We start from the raw sequence: 20,432 nt of genomic DNA on the forward strand, positions 1-20,432 counted from the left end.
ACATTTGCCCATCCCTGTATATTAATAAAGCAAAAACACATCTATCAGAGAAGCAACAAAATCTTTAGAGACATAGCTTTGCCAAAAATTTGTGTACAACAGTTAAAATTACCAAAGAGACTACATTGTTTCTCAGTTTATAACATCTGCAGTCATGTTTACATACTCAGTAAAGAGCCAGAGAATAAAGGAAGGGATGTTAAAATACAGAATAAGAGATACGTGCAGAAAATATTCCTTTAGAAGGACTATAATTAGGAGACAGAAGGAAATGGAGCCAGAACACAAGTGGATGGAACGCCCTTGGACAGACAGCAAAGCTGGTTGAAGCTGGGGACTCGCATCTGGGAAAAGGTTCTAAATTAAAACCGAAACCTGTGCTATGAGCTGGGGAACAGATAGGAAAAAACATTAGATTTCTTTTAACTCCACAATTAACTTCCAGATGGTTAATAAACAAGCCTCTTCACCTTTGTAAGTCTGAATAAAAGAGAAATATTGTTGCACCCTTGCTTCTCCCATTAAGAAGCAGAAATAAAAAATGCATGGTCATAAGAAATGAAAAATGGCAAACTTGCTTTAAATTATATAATATCTTGCTCGTGGTCAAGAGGGAATATGTATGAGAAGCCTTGTACGCTTGCTGAATAATTATAGAGCACAGGCATTGATTCCAGTAGGCAGAAGGCAAGACTTCCTTCTTGTTAGCTTGAATGTCCCACAGTGAAGGTAGGCTCATCATTAGGTCTATGATACAGAACAGGGATCGCGTCAGATATGACGCAAGAGAGCCTCTGAGTCCACTAAAACAGAACTTTGCTGTGATCACAGCGGTGTGAAGGCTGCCTCTTTATTGACAAAATGAGCTATAGTGGGAATATAACTAAAGAGAATGAGTTTCAAAATACTCTGATCTGATGTTCTGATCCCATTGTTTATTAGTGGTGAATTAGACCCCTCTGCAAACTCCTTTAACACATGGTAATAAAAGTGGCACTTCACAAGGTTGACAGCCTTTCTCTCTCTAGTTTTAGTGAGGCAGCACTGGTGTGCGTCATTGTAAAAGACAGGCACAAAGACAACACCAGGGAAACCATGACAAATACCTGGAGCGAACGGCTAGGGTAAAAGAAGCTTGTCTACATGGGAGGAAGCACAGAGGCCCCGCTGGAGTCCGAAACCAGGCAGAAACTGGGACAATGCCATAAATCCTTCCAGTTGGGGTGCCTCATGGCTCAGTCCCTGCCTCTCTTTTCTGTACACTCGTAGATTCTCACATTCATGTTTTCATCCAGGTCCTTGCCCTTCAGTACCATCTTACTAGTTTCCGGCCACTGTCATAGCCTAGTACCACAAACAAGGTGGGTTAAAATGCAGAAAGCTTTAGTCTTACAATTCTGGAGGCCAGAAGTCCAAAATCAAGGTGTCAGCAGGACGATGTTCCCTTTGAGCCCGTAGGATGAAGTCCTTCCTTGCCTCGTTCTGGTTTTGGGGAGTTTGCTGACGATCCGTGGCTTTCTTTCGTTTGCAGCTGTGTCACTCCAATCTCTCCATCCTCACCTGGCATTCTCCGCATTGTGTGTCTATATCTCCGTGTCTCTTCTGTTCTTGTAAGGACACCAGTTGATTCAGGTGTAGGGCCTACACCACACCAACCTGATCTCCTCTTAACTTGACTCTTAGCATCTGCAATGACCATAGTTCCAAAACAGTTACATTCTAAGGGTGTTAGGACTGCAACATATCTTTTTTCTTGAGGAGGGCACAATTCAAACCAAAGCACCATTAATATACTGCTGAGTCCCAAATTTACATCTTTAGTATCGACAACTGAGCCATCTCCCAGTTGCCTACTTGGCAGATCCATTTGGGCATCTAAACAGGCATCTCAACAAGTGCAAAACAGCTGTCCCAATCCTCCACTTCCAAACCTTCCCATGCTCAGCCTCCTTCATCTCCGTGAATGGGGCTAACATGTGCCTCATTATTCAATTAAAAAATCTAAAATCCACCCATTGCTCCTCCCTCACCCTCATCTCCTGCATATAGGCCATCAACAGCTTTTTCTTGCTCTTCTACCTTCATGATGGGAGCTGGATCATCCATTTCTCTCATCTATTCTGCCACCACTCTGATCCAAATCACAATGGATTACAGAAATAGCTTCCAAAAGTATCTCCCTGCTCTCTTTCTAATCCATTTTCCATACAAGAACTCAGAGAAAAAGAACTTTTAAAGATACATCAAATCATGGCACTCCTTTGAAATTCTCAAAAAGTCATGCTATGGTCTAAAAAGAATAGTGAGACTGGAGTCCAGCACCACCCCTTGCGTACCACTGACCCTGTCTGTGTATTAGCCTTGTCACTTGTCACCACTCATTTTAGAAATTCTCTCATGCGAACTTTCTAGAGTCTGACTATGAGGCTGGGGGTAGGCTGAGTGCAGGAGGTGGGAGAGGAGAAGGAGAGCATAGTGACTAGTGTTTCATGGTTGCAGGGGAGACCTGGGGTCTACCCACTTTTATGTACCCACTTTAACCCGGTCCTTCTTATCTCCCTCCTGCTCTCTGTACTACCTTTCCTGCTATCTATACCTCCGAGTTCTAAACACTGCAATTCGAGGACCTTTTGCAGATACTTAAGTTTAGGTGACTTTGCCCTCTTCCAGGTCAGGTACTTCTCAACTGATTTCCTAGCTTCCAAAATTCATAACTATCTCTATGTACAGATATATCTTTACTTACTCTCTTTGACCTTATGAATTGATACACATTTAGCTTTCATTTTTTATAGTGTAGTGGAGTTCGGAGGAGAGAGTAGATGTAGGTAATCAATCTGCTTGGTTCATGAGAAACATCGCTAACATTAACTTCAGTTCTCTATTCCAATTCTTCTATTATAACAACTGTCAGAAAGCCCTTAGATTTGGGTTAAAATAAACACACATCCCTTGTACCGGAACAATGGGTGGGTGATAGTTTACAGAAGCGTTTCTCAACCTCATTGCTATTGACTTTGGCACTGGGCAACTCTGTTGGGCGGGGCTGCCCTGACCATTGTAGTATGTGTAAAAGCATCCAGTTCTGTCTCCAGATATTATCAGATGCCTCCCGTCAGGGGCGGGGGACATTTCCCCTGGTAGGGAATCACTAATTCAGAGAGTAAAAAAGAGAAAGTGACAAACATAATAAAGATTCTCTACTCCTGAATTTAGCCAATAAAATATGACTTGGAAAGCCTTGCAGCAAGACCTGCCAATACTTTTGACCCTGAATTACTGTATGATCTCAGGACAAGCAGGAAGTAGCAAGAGCCAAGGTGGATCTGAGGAACTCAGCAGGAGAATCCTTTGGTCTCTGTACAGTGTATCACTATTTGCAGAGTTGAGTGTCTTAGTATTTCCTTTCTGTCTACCAACCTAACATTATGGATGTCATATATAAACTTACACTTACGTCATGTTCTTCTAACAAACACTTATTTCCCACCCACAACATGCTGAGGACCATTGAGAAGACTGCATAGACATGCAGTAGTGAATATGATATTTAAGGCCTCAAGCTTCATGGTGTTTATATTCAAGGGGATTATTGCTAGTAGCTAGTAAATATATCAATAAATAAGTTAACTCAGGTGATCAGTGCTATATAGAAAGTAAAAGAGTATAATGTGTTAGAAATGAGTGGTGGTAAGGGAAGAAGCAAAGAAGGCAAAATTAGACTGGGAGGTCAAGGCAGGCCCACTAAATAGGTGACATCTGACTCGGAACACAATTATAGGGTATAATTGAAGTTTGATCATGTGTGTGTGCATGCAGGTGTGTGTATCTATGAATACATGTGTGTATATGTGTATGTGTGTGTATGCATGTTTGTGTATATGTGTATACATATGTGCTATGATCTGAATTATTGTGTTCCCATCAACTTCATATGTTAAAATCCTGAGTGCAGAGAATGATGGTATTGAAAAGTGAGGCCTTTGGGGTGCTCAGGTTATGAGGAGGAGCACTCATGAATGGGATTAAGCCCTCCTAAAAGAGACTCCACAGAGCTCCCTACCTGCTTCCAACACGTGAAGTTGCAGCAAAAAGGCAGCTGACTAGGAGGTGGGTTTGCACCAGAGATGGAATAGACCAGCACCTTGATCTTGGACTTCTCAGCCCCCAGAACTGTGAGAAATACAATTCTGTTGTTTCTAAGTCACCCAGTTCATGGTGTTTTTGTTACAGCATCCTGTACAGACTTAAAACAGTATGTATTCATGTATATATTTAATTAACTTTTTCTATACATCCTTGTGTCTGTTTATTCATAGTTACTCCTTCATCTTTAGTGCAAGCCAGCAATTGACCCATTAGAGCTGCCTGCTCTCTCCTAGTACCACCCTCCTGCATTTGCAGCTCCTACTATTGCCTGCCTCATTATTTTGGTATTTCTGAATTGGAGTTCATCTGATAGGCTGAACTTACCTTTTGTTCCAAGTAATGCCATAAACCACTGGCCAGTCTGTGTATTGACTACTCTTGGATCACATGCTCTTTCCTAATCTAATCAAAAAGCCAGGCGGTACTACAATACCTGCTGAAGCTGGCCTTGAACAGGACTGCAGTCAAATCAGTTTCTCTTCACAGGGTCTGGGTAAGCAAGCTTCCTGACTGACATAGCTCGTGAAATCACCAGCGGCTCACTCTTCACCGTGTACTCAAGGTCATTCTACCCTTCAGCTCTGCTATCATTTATGTTCCAGTTTTAGTTTATTATCCAGAGAATCCCCGGAAGATATCAGAAAAATCATCCTGGCAGTAACAGAGGTTAAAAGCAAACAGATAAGTATATGCCTTCCTCACACTAGTGTCAGATTGAAACTGATTTTCCCCAGACAGTGGAACAGACATATTTTAGTTCATATTCTCTAGTGTGAACCATAAACTTATTTATTGAACCAGAAATTATTGCACAGCCATTTGAGCCAAACTATGTTTGAAGATCTGGATAAATTATTCATGAACATAATGATCAAATTCCTGACTTGGGAGCTTACACAGTATTGGGAGCAAGCAGTGGCTATTTCCCAGGCCTCTGTGACTGTCCGGCCCTCTTCACAGTGTTTTGCTCATTGTCCACCTACATAGGCCTGCCTCTCCCAGGAAGATGCCAGCTCTACCTTCCCAGAGTCTCTTGCCACTAGATCACAGAGATATGGCAGTGACTCTCCTAGTCACGTGCATTGATAAGAGGTTAAATACAGAAGAAAGTACCATAAAGATAGAAACACAGACAGAGTTTGTGTGTGTGTATGAGTGCTGTGGTGTTGCAAAAAGTCACATAGGCCTGAGCAGGATCAGTTATAGGGATTCTCATAGTAGTATTTGCTGCCCGCAATGTGAGTCCTCAGTTAAATGGCCTCGTGGTACAATCTGGGCATTTTCTAGATTTGCGCCATCCAGTATGGTAGCGAATAGCTTTGAACATCTCTTAGACCTCAGGATGTGGCTACTACAACTGAAGAACTAAATTTTTTAATTAATTTACATTAATATTTCAAAACAGCTACTTCAGTCATTAGGAAACTTTTCAGTATATTCGGAACAACATTGGTATGTGCGTCTCCTTTTTCAATTGTAAATTTTATGAAATCAAAATCCAGATCAGGTTTTTAATAGAATTTAGTATCCACATTGAGATGGACCATTACATGTAAAATACAACAGGATTTTGAAGACAATAGAAAAAATAATGCAAAATATCTCAATAATCATTTATGTTGATGATATATTATAATAATACTGTATTGTTGTGGTTATATTAATAATATGATAAGATATATAAGATATATTTTATTTTTCCTTCAAATTCTTTCTTTATAAAGTACCACATTTTCTTAAAGGGCTTGGCATCTTTCTTTGCCTTTAGAAGTCTGCTGGGTTGGGTTTTTTAAGCACCTGAGTATGTTAAGGTGGAATTTCTTTCAAAATGGAGAAGCAGGAGACAAGCTTGCTTAGCCATTCCGTTGACAGTATGAGCAGAAAGTTCAGTTTTCTCAAAAGTAAGCTGGAAGAGACTGCTCTGACTAACACTATAGCTTACTATCGGCATCCATGGTTACAGCCTACCTCTCCCAGAACTGTGAGCAACTGGGCAGGAGTAGTCTCTCTCCATCACCAGATGCCTGTCCCCACCCCACCCCACCCCTTCCCACCCAGGGGACCCCGTCCCATCCAGTTTCATCATGGAAGCCAGCATCTTACCATTGCAAGGATCCTCAGCACGATTCTCCAACTCTGCAAAAACTGTCTTACACCTGTAGCTTCTTCTTTTAGGACTTAAAGTTCTATGTATCTGGGACGTCCTCCAGATTCCAACCATTCTTCCAGTTATTTAGAAATTATGCTCCCCAGAAGAATGTTGAGATTGGGTTGAGAGTGACAGAATCTAGTGATGAAGCTTCTCAAAAACCTTGGATTAAATATTTGGATTTTAACCTAAGGGCAACAGGAAGCCACTGAGCTTTAAACAGGTGAGTGAGAGTGATTAAATCTATAGTTTCACAAGAAATGTTCTAGCTTCAGTCTAGAGAATGTCCCTAGAGGCAAAGAGACTGCTTATAATGGAGACTGTAAGAGCTGAGATTAGGGCAGAAATAGAGGATAAAATACAAATATGTTTGTGTGGTGGTTGGGTGTACAATTAGTGGAACTTAGTGACAGATCAGCTGTTAGGGCTGAGAAAGACGAAGGAATTGATCAAGTTTCATGTTGGATCAGATCAATGGCTGGACCTACACTGAGGCACAAATCACACTAAGGATCTCAGGTTACATTTATTTGGGAGGTGATGTATGTTCCCATTCTCTTACATTCATGCAGCAGTATATTTATAGGGACAAATTCCTAGAAAAGATATGACTAAATTAAACCTTATGTGCATTTGAATTTTGACGCATATTATTATGTTGCTCTCTTTAAAAGTAGGTATTTTGGAATGGGGAGTGCTTATTTGTTACACAAAAAATGATATCTCACTATCAACTTGATTTTTACTTTTTTTCTTTTGGGGCGAGTAAGAATGAGCACCTTCTAAATGTTTAGAATAGTAGAAGACATAGAAGACATATATCTGTTGGTATTCCTGCTCAGTTTATATTGGTTGTTTTCTTTACCTTATTGAGTTTTTAAGCTCTTTATATGTTAAGGGGATCAGGCCTCTGTGTATCTTATGCATCAAGAATATTGTTGCCAGTCAAATGTTTGACTTGTCGTATACAGGAAATTTTCATTCTTACGGACTTGAATTGCTCATTTTTTTCTCTTATGGTTTCTGAGATTTTTAAATAATGCATAAGAAAACATTCTCATTCCATCATTATTTAAATGTCATCATCTCATTTTTTATCTAATAATTTCCAAATTGCATATTTATGCTTAAATGTTTAATTCACATGAAACTGATTTTGGTGAGAGATAAGAATTCATAGAATCCTACTCATGGTCCTAACATACTTTATTGTGTAACCCATTACTTTAGAATGACACTTTTTAAACCATAAATTAACTTTCTGTACATATCTATTTTTTTATTCTCTATTCTGTCCCATTGAGCTTATGTATAATTAAAAAAAAACCTGTTTTAATGATTGTGATGTTATATTTATTACCTGTTAAGGCTCATCTCATTCATCATTTTTCATAGATATTTTTACACGTTTATTTTCCATGTAAACTTTAAAATCAGAGTAGTTAGAAAAAATTTTTATTGGTACTTTTATTGAGTTCAGTTTAATACCTAGATTTATAGGTTAATTTATGGAAAATTAGTATATTCATACTGTTGAATTTTTTCAGTCAAGAGGACTATCTCTATTTACTTATTTCTGTCTTTTATTCCCTCATGCACGTAACTGAGAACTTTCTGATTTTTAATTTCATAAAAACGAGCTATTGAATCTTTAGTCATTCAGCTCTAGTTAAGAACTTTATAGTTGCTTCTCTTTGATTTTCCACATATACAAGCACATCATTTGTAAGTGATAATTTTCCTTCCAATTTTCATAATCCTGTTTTCTTCCCCTTGTCTAATCACACAGGCCAGTAACTCCATAGCATTATCAAATCATAGGGACCATAGTGCACATTTTTGTAGTGTTTAGTTTTTCCTGACTTTATTGGAAACGCTTTGAGTGTTTAACAAATAAACATTTTATCAGCTTTCAAAAGAAATACTATTTATACTCTATGTGTACTTTCCAATTCTCCTGTGGTTTCGTCACTGGCTTTCCTTGTCCAATACCTTCCACCTTGAAAATGCCCTTCATTTGTTTAAGGGCAAAAAGTAAGGTCTTCTTTATCTCTTCATCCACTGTTTCAAAGAAAAAATTGGAGTGGAGGATAAGGTGAAAACGAAGCTTCCTAAACTCCATAGCAACAGCCAAAGCAAAGAGAAGTTCCTCCAGGAGAGAGAGGGTCGTGCCCCCGGGTCACTACAGAAGGAAGAACTGGAGTGTGGGGAGGAGTCGGGGCCACCCCCGTCCCCAGCCCGCGTCGGTGCCACCCGCGGAGTTGAAATGTGAGCCCCGGTGGCCCAGGCCTGGGGAGCGGCCGCCGCACCCGCAGCCGGAGCGCCACCGGGAGAGACAAAGGGACCTCCGCCCCAGCGGTGCCCGGCTCTGGCTCCAGGCGATGGCCAGGTCTCCCCGCGCTTCCCCTCTCGGGAGTGCTGCTGTCTCCGCCTGACCGCCCTCTGTCCCCTCCATCCCCTTCCCGTTCCGGGCTCTCCCTTCGCTCCCAGCCAGCCCTAACTCCAGTCTGTCTGTCAGTCCGGCCTGGCGCGCAACCTCCGGCCACCGGCTTGGATGGACGCGCGGAGGCTGCTCAGGGGTCCAGGGGTCTTGCTTCCAAAGTTGGTTCTGCTCTTTATCTACGCAGGTCAGTGACTTAGGGCGGCGGGAGAGGGGAAGGGAACCTGGGGCTGCGCTTGGGTCACACTCCGGGCGACGTGGTTTAAGTCCAACGCACTGGGACTTCGGCGGGAGTGCAAAGATTGTGTGGTCCTGGCCGGGCAGGAACCCTTGGCTCCGCTTCCCTGCGGGTTTGTTTTGTTCTTTTCCTTTAACGTGTCCTTTCCACTGACGTTTCCTTCCTTTTTAAAATTTTCTTTTCTTTATTTTTCTGTTCTTTAATTTTGTTTTCTTTCCCTCTCCACAAAGCAACGTGGAAGCCAGCCCTAACTCTACCTTTATGAGATTTTACTTTCTGAATAGAGTAGCATTTATCCAGTACCCACGACTCAAGAATCAAGGGGTGATTGGAGGTTTAGGGTTGGAAGAAAAACATTTTTTAAAATCACTCAAAGTCTAGAAATATTGCTGAAGTTTGCAAATAAATTAGTGTAGTGACTTTTCCATTTTGGTATTCACTGCCCTCTCCACTCTCGCATTCTGAACATTCCTCTTTTCCTTTTGGACATAAAAACCCATAGACCTTTGCTTTAGAAGATGATTTTCACGTGAGGTAGCCTGGACAATTGGACTCTTTGAAGTCAAACGTAAGGTTTTTGAGAGGCATCAATTCACTCAGAGTCTAATCTGTGTTTCATGGATTTTGTGAAGCACTTGTTGGCAGATGATGGGCATCTCCTTGCCCTCCTCTTAATTACTCTTAGTGATAATTGCTAATAATTGGTGAAGTAAAGGGGTTTTCTTGTTTTGTGATTGATATAGAGCCTGATAACATGGTCTTTCATTGCCTATTCGTGTATAAAGTTAATTACACATGAGTTTCACATCAACCTTCTAGTCACAAAACAAGCTAAAAGCAAAAGGTTTTGCAAAATATTTTCATTTCTCTAATTTCTTATAGCAAAACCATAGGCTGGTACCCATGACCGTATAATGCTAAATTTGTGTATAGTACCTCGAATATATATAAAGATAATACACTGAAACGAAGACATTCTTCAACATTATCGGATCATCAAAAGACTTGAATTTCTCTTTCAACTTTGCCAGAAGTGAGACTCAATAACTCCTATGGAAAATTTGAGTCTGTTTATTAAATGGAAATTACTGGTTTCTATAAGTTAGTTTAAAGATATTTTCTTGTAGGGAAAGTGTAGACTTTCAAATACAGAAATTTATAAAAGTTGGAAAAGCACTTATTTAATGAGGAAACTCCACATTCTAATCTGTTTACACTTATTTATTTTACTTAAATCACACAAGGTTTTCAGAATTTGAGGAACTAACAGAATCAATTGCATTAATCTTAGTTTTATCTCTGTATTAGTTTATCTGAAGCAATGTTGATTCTTTTCAACTCCTCTGTTATTCAAAAGAATATAAAAATAAGAAAATGGAACTCGGCAGATAAAACTGTAATGCTCTCACTTGCCATTACTCAACCACCACTGAAAACACCTTTTTCATAGTCAACTGTCTATTCTATTCCCTGTGGTAAGCACAAAGCTTCTGATTTGCACACTTTTCCTTCCCTTCGTCCTCTTCCTCCAGGGCTGGGCGCACAACTGCCCAGCTTCAGAAAATCCACAGAGTTGCCTAGCAGCAAGGCAGGTTGGTTTAAAAAGTTTCCTCTCCATTCATTTCTTGTCTCCTTCCACATCTCCCCCCAGCTGAGCTACAAAGTATGCAAGTATTGCTAGGCTTAGTGTCTTTGGTAAGAAATGTTTAGCTAATGTATTCTTTGGTGGTAATTCCTGAACTCCTTATTTCAGAGGCTTTTACATGCCTGCCATATTCATTCAACTAATATTTACTGAGTGAGATATGGTGAGTGATATTTGGACAGAGGCCACACTGAGTCTTGACTAGGAGACAAGGTGTACCCATTACTCTAATGGGTCACAGGAGAGGTACAATCATGTGCTATCAGTGTCCAAAGGAGAGGGCCCGATTGTTGGCCAAGGCGTGTCATTACGCTCCATGAAGATGGTGTCTGTTTTGCTCAGCATAATAGTTTGAGAGACTAGCTAAAATGCCTTGCCCATAAATGAAGGTCAATCAGAATTTGCTCAGAAAAACTGAATTGTGGAGGACTTTCAGGAACTAGACCTTTGAAAGACAGGGAGGAAGCACTGGACATAGGAGATGGAGTAGCAGGACATAGTGTGGTCAAAGGCAAAATCCATGAAATATGTCTGTGCAAAAATAGGTAGTTTGGTTGGAACTAAGATTTATGGCTGGCAGTAAGGATTGAGGTGAGATGGGGGGAACACAGGAGAAATAAGAATAGTTCAGACACCCTGTTAGGTGGCTTGTCAGCTTTAATGGGACAAAAACACAAGTAGATGTGCTGCCTGTAACCTGAATTATTTTCCCCAAAGCAAATGCTTTAAAATCACGTTCCATTTGTTAAGGAAATAGGAACAACTTTTCTATACCTGGAGCACGATGTTGTACTGCGGAGCTGCTTTTGCCAGTGAAGAGAGCCGGTGAAGTGTTTACATTATTACCCAACTCCCAGGACAGGCTACAAAGACAGAACTTGGCCAAGGTTTGCCTTCGTGTCCTCAGCCAGTGCCTTCTGTCCCCTCCCTTTCCTTCCTCTCTTGACCTTAGCTGTACTGTAGCTTAAAGTTTCTGAACATGCATTTGTAGCCAGATGTAGCTTTTCCTGTAGGACACATTCCTTAAGGTGGGGTGGGGGTGGGGAACCTTCTTCCAGACATGCCTTTAATGAAGGTCATTGAAAAACGTTTGAACTGGATGATTTTCAAAGATACTAACTTGAATATTAGAAACAATATTATTTATTTTCTAAAGATAATTGGAATGTTTCATCCTCTTACAAGTGAGAAAACGCTCCTGTATCGTTCAAACTCTGGTCTTCATAGAATTAGTCTCAAATACAGTGGAGAAAGCAACTAACATATCCAAACAAGCTTTGAGGTGTGTTTGGAGCCTCAGTCTGGAAATACCGTGATTGTGAGTGTATCTGCCGTGCAATGAAATCTGCCCTTTTCAGTCCTTTAATTCTGGGAAGCAGACAAGAGCGCTGGAAAATGCCATAAAAACATGAACAATGTGTGACAGGACCTCCGTGTCTGCTGCAGGTAAAATCCAGCTTCTTGGCTACAAGACCTTAGGCTTGGTTTCCTGTAACACGGGCTCAAAATATTTTGATAACACCATGTCCTTATAATAATAGTAATTGGAGTACAAGAGTAGTAACTGAATGTTTGATATTCACGGAGAGCTTAGTATGATGTCGGTGTCCTGGACATCATTTAAAAGGCCCCTCATGGAGCTGCTTCCACATTGGTCGTCCTGCTCCCACAGAATAAGTGGGGGTATCAGCTCCCCCACTACCTTAATGGCTTGTAGTGGCTTTTAAGAACAGGAAGCAAAACATTCCTGCAATGCGCTTGAGACAACTGAGCAGTCTAACTAAATATTTGAATGAATTAAACAGCACAAAAAAATGAGAGCAATAACATTCATTGGGAAAATGATACAATAACCAGTCTTTAAAAGTTCGATGCACTCTGCAAAAAGCGTACTCTGTCAATAAATCATTAGACTGTGCTTCTGCTCTCCAAATTTTCAAGTAAATTTAAGCAGAGTTACTGCATCTTACAGAGGTAATTATTTTCCTCTCTCATTTCTTCTTACCATGTTCAGGAAGAAGTCATTAAAGTTTGTTAATTTATGAGATAGAAATAAAATCGAGGGAAAGAAAATGTGAACTTTTTTTCACTTGTTCGACAACGGGCATGCATTATTGATAAAGATGAATGAACTTTGCTACTTTTTGATCACATCTTTTTATAAAAAATGTCATCTTGGCAGGGAAGTGATTAAAAACAAAATGGAAAATTTCCTTTCTGGGTAAATCAATTGCACAGACATTCAGATGTAAACACAACATCTTGGACTTTTATGATTTGACTTGAGCAAGAAAGCAAGAGTCTTACATAATTTAGAAAATAGTTGATATTACCTTCGGAGGCTGAGTTGAAAATGACTTACTTTGTGATTTTCAAACATGCAACTTAAATTATCAGACTATCTTTAATGTTTTCCTTATCATGTACCAGAAACTCACATACGCATTATAATTTAAAACACTGACTATAACTAGATGATAACCTTAATGTGTTAAACATTATTTAGGTGGAATAAAGAAATTTTTAAAAGCCAGAGTAATTTTCATTCAACGTTTTTGGTGTAATTTTCCTTACCAAAAACATATAGGAAAAAAAGAGAGTAATTTGGTTTTTCTAGGTTCATCATGTCCTTTTTAATCAGAAAATGCCCTTCCCCTTCACACAGGGCTGTTTCATAGCTTATCGATTCTTAAATCTGACATTAAACTCTTAATTATTCACAAGTTAATTATCTAGGGAAAGTTCTTATTTTCCAAATCAAATATATTGCCAGGATATGCAGACTCATACGAGTTACCATATGTAGGCACGCTGTGATCATGAAGGTAAAAATGGAAGAGAAAGAAAAGCATACAATGCATTGTCATGAAAAAATATACATTATTTTAAAATTCTCTCCAGTTGCCATTATTCATGTTAATAACACTTTCCATTAAATGAAATGCATTGAGAACAATACCCAAAGTCAAAAGACTTTATGTTTTAAAAGTCATTAAAAGAACTCAATTGACAAATTGAAAGGGACTCATTCCTCCCTTCATCCCTCCCTTCATCGTCTCATTCAATTCTGGCCGCCAATTACAGTGTTTGATGCAGGAGATTCGAAGAAGGATGGTCTTTGTCTTTTCCAGCTTTATGTTTAGTATAGGAAAGGAAGACTAGTTCAGAGACTTGCATTTGTTTTAGAATTCTGTGTATTGAAATCAAAAATCTAAATGCACTCGAGCGGTTAAGGTATGAAATAGAATAACTTTGCGTGAAGCTGTGATTTCAGCACTGTAACTGGGTGCTTGTTGTTTTTATTTTGCAGACGACTGTCTTGCTCAGTGTGGCAAAGACTGCAGGTCTTACTGCTGCGATGGGGCCACGCCCTACTGTTGCTCTTACTACGCCTATATCGGGAACATCCTCTCGTGAGTATTGGTCAGACTTGGCAGTACTGATGCTCTTTCCCATGCCCAGTTATATTTTCAAAAAGGATTAAGTTATAGGTATGGGCAAGAAATTTTAAGATCTCTGCTGGAAACCTCTACTGAAAATACTAAATCCTCATCGTTATCCAGTATGTTAAATGTGGATGACATAGTATGTATGACAAAATGTGCAAATTAATATACAAAATACGTTGCCTTGATTAGAAGGGAGTTAAAAAATATGCTTTTATTGTTTAACTTGTTTCATGATAATAACAATGTTTTAAGTAGACCTCATTCATGTTATTGATCTTTTTTAGCATTGTAAATTATTATTTGTCTGCTTTGTTGAAAGATTTATAAGTTAGAATTTGTCATTTAATTAGGGCCAGTTTATTTTGCCATCCATATATTTGTCTAACTTATCCAGTAGATATCAGAGCAAAGAGACATTATGAATAAAAAACAGTGGAGATAGGAAATGTCAATTTTCTACATAATGCATATAAAACAACTTCAAGAGACAAGTTTAGAGCCCAAGATAGGATAGGCATCAACAATGAAAAGTTATAACCGACTACACAAAGCAATGAGACATACACACTTCGACTGTGTTAAGCATTTCTCCATAACAATCTAAGAATTTATTTTAGAGATGCTCTGGTCAAAGAGAAATGGAGAAGCAGGAACTGCCTTCATGGTGTACAGGTCTGTCTGAAGAGTTTACAACTCCCAGTTCTGCTATGCAGGCTTTCAGGGTGAGGAATTAAAGGTAGAGAATTAGGAAGGTAAGAATTTTCTGAATCAGATGGCTTTCAGATAGCAACAAAAGCCTGGCATCCGTTCTCCTGGCTTTTTATTTCTCAAGTGAACATCAGGATGCTTTTGGAGCTGTCTTGTTGCAGCTTTACTCATGCCCTATGAAGGCTCAGGTGGACCAGGAAAGACTAGGTACTAAAGGATGTTCTTGGAGAGGGCTTATTACTCATCCTCATTTCCTGAGAATAGAAAATCTGGTACAGTGTAAATTTTCTAGATTTAGAGTGGGGCTGATGTTAGAGATTACGTCTCTCTGAATAAGACCGAAAAGAATCATACTTAAGGGCACTCTGGAATGCCCTTTCTTTGGGTAAGAAAGGTCAGGCTGTGATAAAGATGCATGGATGGAACTTGAGCAATCTTTGAAATGCATATCAACTCTAAATAAAATTAAATTTTTTCTCATGGAAGACTTGGCAGAAAAAAGATGAAGTCTCCTTACTTTAGAGGATGGTCATAATGATATTTACAGGAATTAATCAGCTCAGGATACCCTACATATGAGTATATAATGATGTTTTACATTTGTATGCCACTTCATATTGGCCTGGATGGGCCTGGAGAACATTATGCTAAGTGAAATAAGCCAATCAGAGAAAAGACAAATGCCATATGATTTCATTCATACGTGGAGTCTAATGCACAAACTGAACTAACAAGCAAAGTAGAGACAGACTCATATAGATAGACAGCTATGGCAGTGAGGTTAGGAGGTGGAGGGATTGAGCAAAAAGGAAAAAGGATTCATGGACATGGACAACAGTGTGGTGATTGCAGAGAATAAGAAGAATAAATGGTAATGGAAAATATACAATAAATAAAAATAAAATGAAATTTAAATTAAAAAATACAATAAAAAGTAGTTTAGAATACTTTATGACTAGTTCTCATTTTATTTTTGAGGGGTCTCCACATGCCAGATACAGCTGACCCAGGTAGTTGTGCTGCGTGGGCCCCGCAGGTGGTGTAGAGTTGAGGAACCGGCACAGAGTGATTCTTGATTCTTTGGTCCTCTGGCTCCTGGCCCATTTTCCAGCCCACTCACTACACCATGGTGTGCTTTGTGACCTTGTTCTCACCTGATAGCTCCCACTATCCTGGAAAATATATATGTGAGACATAACTACTTATTAACCAGAATAGATAAAAATTAAGTTGACAGGTGTGCTTTATATGTGTTAGATTTGCAATCAGATTCACATTTTCATGGTATCTATTCTAAGTTTTTCATTAATTTCACTACTTAAATAGTTGAGTTGATGTATTTATCTGGGTATTAGGGCCATGTACTTGTAATATTGGGGGAGAAAAGGATTTTGTTTTTGAATAAAACAAACACAGATGGCATACATTAGGCAGTTAAAACTGAATTTTCTGTTCAGAATGGAGACCACTAAGTAAATCCCTTGCTAAACAATTCTTAGGGGGGGGAGAGGAGGTGGGTGCTTTAAAGTGGTTTCCCCACTGAATAAAGGAGAATACATTTCAGGATTTCCAGTTATTGTTTGAGATTTGAAAAGAGTTCTTAACTCCACCCAAAGCTTTTTTTTCTTTTTAAGTTGGGTGTGGGTAGGGAGTTTGAGAGAAAAAAAAAAATCACTCCAAGAATGCTTACAAAGGGTCTTTCATGCACATGTTTTTAAATATCACTATTTTCAAACGCATGAACTACGCTTCCTCTCTTCCAAGCATCCAGGCACCTCCTTAGTAAAATCATTTTAATCACCTTAACAGAAAATTAAATCTTTTTGGTTATCAGAAAGGTAATAAGAAAGAAAGCATTAAGTACAATGGGATATTTTGTCTCCTAAATGAACAACTTTATAAGTTGGTTATACTTTGGTTTCTATTTTTGTCTGTTTAAAAATAGAAAACATCTTGGCTCAGTTTAAAATGAGCTAAAAAGAGTACAAAATATAAGTTGGGTCATTCTAGACTTCATAACTGGTGAAACAAGGAACTCTTGGTCCTGGCTGTGGAGTTCTCTCCCTAGTCACTTTCTAAAATAATCAGAGTAGACATGTTTCACCTTTAATTCTATTTACTTCAAGTCTCCTCTCCCTTTTACGAAGTAAACATTAAGACTGATATTTTAAGAAATCACAAGATCTAACTTTCCATTTACCTTTTAGTTGGAAGTTGTATTTAACTCAGGTCCTTCCTTCACTGATATTTTACCCAAATGTGAGTTAATTTTGATAAACTGAGATCACTTCCCCCACCTTTTCTTTCCTTTTCTGGATAGAAATTTTAAAATTTACTGTGTCTCAGGAAAACTTTAAAAATTAAACTTTTAAAATAGCATATCTACCTTTTTTTGTTTTGAGATATAATTGACATATAACATTATATTAGATTCAGGTGTACAAAATAATGATTTGATATTTGTATATATTGCAAAATGATCAGCATAGTAAGTTTACTTAACATAAATCTGTTGAAAATAGCACATTCTACTTTTAATTATTATGGCCACAGATTAAGTTTTCAATATAGAAAAACATCAGCATCATTTTCCAGAACTTAAGAATAATTTTACACAATCAAAAAGTTTCTGGAAACAAATGAAAATGAACTCACAACAATCCAAAACTTATAGGCCACAGCAAAGGCAGTCCTGAGAGGGAAGTTCATAGAGGTACAGGCCTACACAAAAAAGATAGAAACATTTCAAATAAACAACCTAAGCCTACACCCACAAGAACTCGAGGAACAACAACAAAGATAGCCCAGAGCAAGTAAAAGGAAGGAAATAACCAAGATAAGAGCAGAATGAAATGACATAGAGATAAAAGCACAATTCTAAGGATCAATGAATCCAGGAGGCGGTTCTTTGAAAAGATGAACAAAATTAACAAGCTTTTAAGGAGACTCATCAGGACAAAAAGTGAGAGAAACCAAATAAACACAATCAGAATTGAAAGAGGAGAGATTACAACTGATACCACAGAAATACAAAGGATTGTAAGAAGTTACTACGAAGAACTATATGCCCCAAAATTTGAAAACCTACACGAAATGCACAAATTTCTAGAGAAATATAATCTTTCAAAACTCAATGAAGAAGAAGCAGAAAGCCTGAACAGACCAATAACAGCAGACGGAATTGAAGCAGTAATCAAAAAGCTTCCGACACACAAAAGTCCTGGACTGGACGGTTTCACAGGAAAATTTTACAAAGCATTTAAAGATGAGCTAACCCCTGTCCTTCACAGACTATTCCAAAAAATCCAAGAAGACGGAAGACTCCCAAACCCTTTTTATGAAGCCAGCATCATCCTAATCCTATAATATAAAGACATGACAAAATAAAGATAACAAGACAAAACATAACATAAAGACATAAAAGCATAACAAAGAAAGAAAACTTCAGGCCAATATTGCTGATGAACATAGCCATTAAAATCCTCAACAAAATATTGGCAAACCGCATCCAGCAACACATTAAAACGATCATACACCATGACCAAGTGGGATTCATCCCAGGGATGCAAAGATGATATAATATTCACAAATCAATAAATGTAATATATCACATAAACAAAATGAAAGACAAAAATCACATGATCATATCAATAGATGCAGAAAACGCATTTGATAAGGTACAGCACCCATGTACGATAAGAACACTCAGCAAAGTGGGAATAGATGGAGCATTCCTAAACATACTAAAGTCCATATATGAGAGACCTACAGCCAACATCATACTCACTGGACAAAAACTTAGAGCTTTCCCACTAAGATCAGGAACAAGATAAAGATGTCCGCTTTCACCACTTCTATTCAACATGGTATTGGAAGTCCCAGCCACAGCAATTAGACAAAAAAAGAAATAAAAGTCATTCAAATTGGAAAGGAGGAAGCAAAACTGTCATTGTTTGCAGATGACATGATAGTGTGCATAGAAAATCCTATAGACTCCATCAAAAAACTACTCGACCAAATAAGTGAATTTGGCAAAACAGCAGGATGTAAAGTCAATATTCAGAAATCAAAGGCATTTTTGTATACCAACAATGAAACATCAGAAACAGAAATCAGGAAAAAAATCCCATTTGATATAGCAACAAGAAAAATAAAGTACCTAGGAATAAACCTAACCAAGGAGGTAAAAGACCTGTACTCAGAAAACTACACAACACTGAAGAAAAAAATTAAGGAAGACACAAACAAATGGAAGCATGTACCATGCTCATGGATTGGAAGACTTAACATCATCAAAATGGCCATATTACCCAAAACTATTTATAGATTCAATGCAATCCCTATTAAAGTACCCATGACACATTTCACAGATGTAGAACAAACACTTCAGAAATTTATATGGAACCATAAACAACCCCGAATGGCTGCAGCAATTTTGAGAAAGAAGAACAAAGCAGGAGGGATCACAATACCTGATATCAAACTGTATTACAAGGCCACTGTAATCAAAACAGCCTGGGACTGGCATAAAAACAAGTGCATAGACCAATGGAACAGAACAGAGAGCCCAGAAATAAGCCCAAGTCTCTATGGTCAATTAATATGTAACAAAGGGGGAAGAAACATAAAATGGCGTAAAAATAGCCTCTTCAACAACTGGTGTTGGGAGATCTGGACAGCTACATACAAAAAAATGACACTTAATCACCAACTTATACTATACACAAAAATAAATTTGAGGTGGATAAAAGACTTAAATATAAGTCATGACACCATAAAAGTCCTAGAAGAAAACGTAGGCAGGAAAATCTCAGACATTCCATGCAGTAATATCTTGACTGATATGTCCCCTAAAGCAAGGGATATAAATGAAAGAATAAACAAATGGGACCTCATCAAACTAAAAAACTTCTGCATGGCTAAAGAAAACAGCATTAAAATGAAAAGAGAACCAACTATACGGGAAAACATATTTGCCAATGATACCTCGGACAAGGGTTTTGTTCTCCAAAACATATAAAGAACTCACATGACTCCACTCCAGGAAGACAAACAACCCAATTAAAAAATGGGCAAAAGACTTGAACAGACACTTCTCCAAGGAAGACATACAGAGTTCCCAGAGACATATGAAAAGATGCTCAGCATCACTAGCCATCAGAGGGATGCAAATTAAAACCACAATGAGATACCACTTCACACCGGTGAGAATGGCCATCATAAACAAATCAACAAACAAGTGTTGGAGAGGATGTGGAGAAAAGGGAACCCTAATGCACTGTTGTTGGGAATGCAGACTGGTGCAGCCACTGTGGAAAACAGTATGGAATTTCCTCAAAAAACTAAAAATGGAACTGCCTTTTGACCCAGCAATTCCATTTCTGGGATTATATCCTAAGAACCCTGAAACACCAATCCAAAAGAACCTATGCACCCCAATGTTCATAGCAGAAGAATTTACAATAGCCAAATGCTGAAAGCAACCTAAGTGCCCAAGAGTAAAAGAGTGGATCAAAAAACTATGGTACATTTACACAATGAAATACTACGCAGCAGAGAGAAAGAAGGAGCTCCTACCCTTTGGGACAGCATGGATGGATCTGGAGAGCATTATGCTAAGTGAAATAAGCCAGGCGGTGGAAGACAAATACCAT

The 20,432-nt window shown here is 38.6% G+C and overlaps 1 protein-coding gene across 2 annotated transcripts in view; it reads left to right on the top strand.

The window, feature by feature from the left end:
- The first annotated feature begins 8,563 nt into the window (after positions 1-8,563).
- Positions 8,564-20,432, top strand: part of CYYR1 (cysteine and tyrosine rich 1) — a 79,624-nt gene continuing 67,755 nt past the window's right edge. Inside the window, exons 1-3 of one of the 2 annotated variants that reach the window (XM_045196826.3) lie at positions 11,359-11,508; positions 11,807-12,067; positions 13,932-14,034. In XM_045196826.3, the coding sequence (XP_045052761.2) occupies positions 12,037-12,067; positions 13,932-14,034 (134 nt within the window). In that variant the 5' untranslated portion in view covers positions 11,359-11,508; positions 11,807-12,036. Of the gene's footprint in view, positions 8,926-11,358; positions 11,509-11,806; positions 12,068-13,931; positions 14,035-20,432 lie in introns of those variants that run through there. The other variant, XM_024562620.4, reaches the window with a different exon arrangement.

Source organism: Desmodus rotundus, chromosome 2 (assembly GCF_022682495.2).
Source record: "Desmodus rotundus isolate HL8 chromosome 2, HLdesRot8A.1, whole genome shotgun sequence".
Taxonomy (NCBI): Eukaryota; Metazoa; Chordata; class Mammalia; order Chiroptera; family Phyllostomidae; genus Desmodus; species Desmodus rotundus.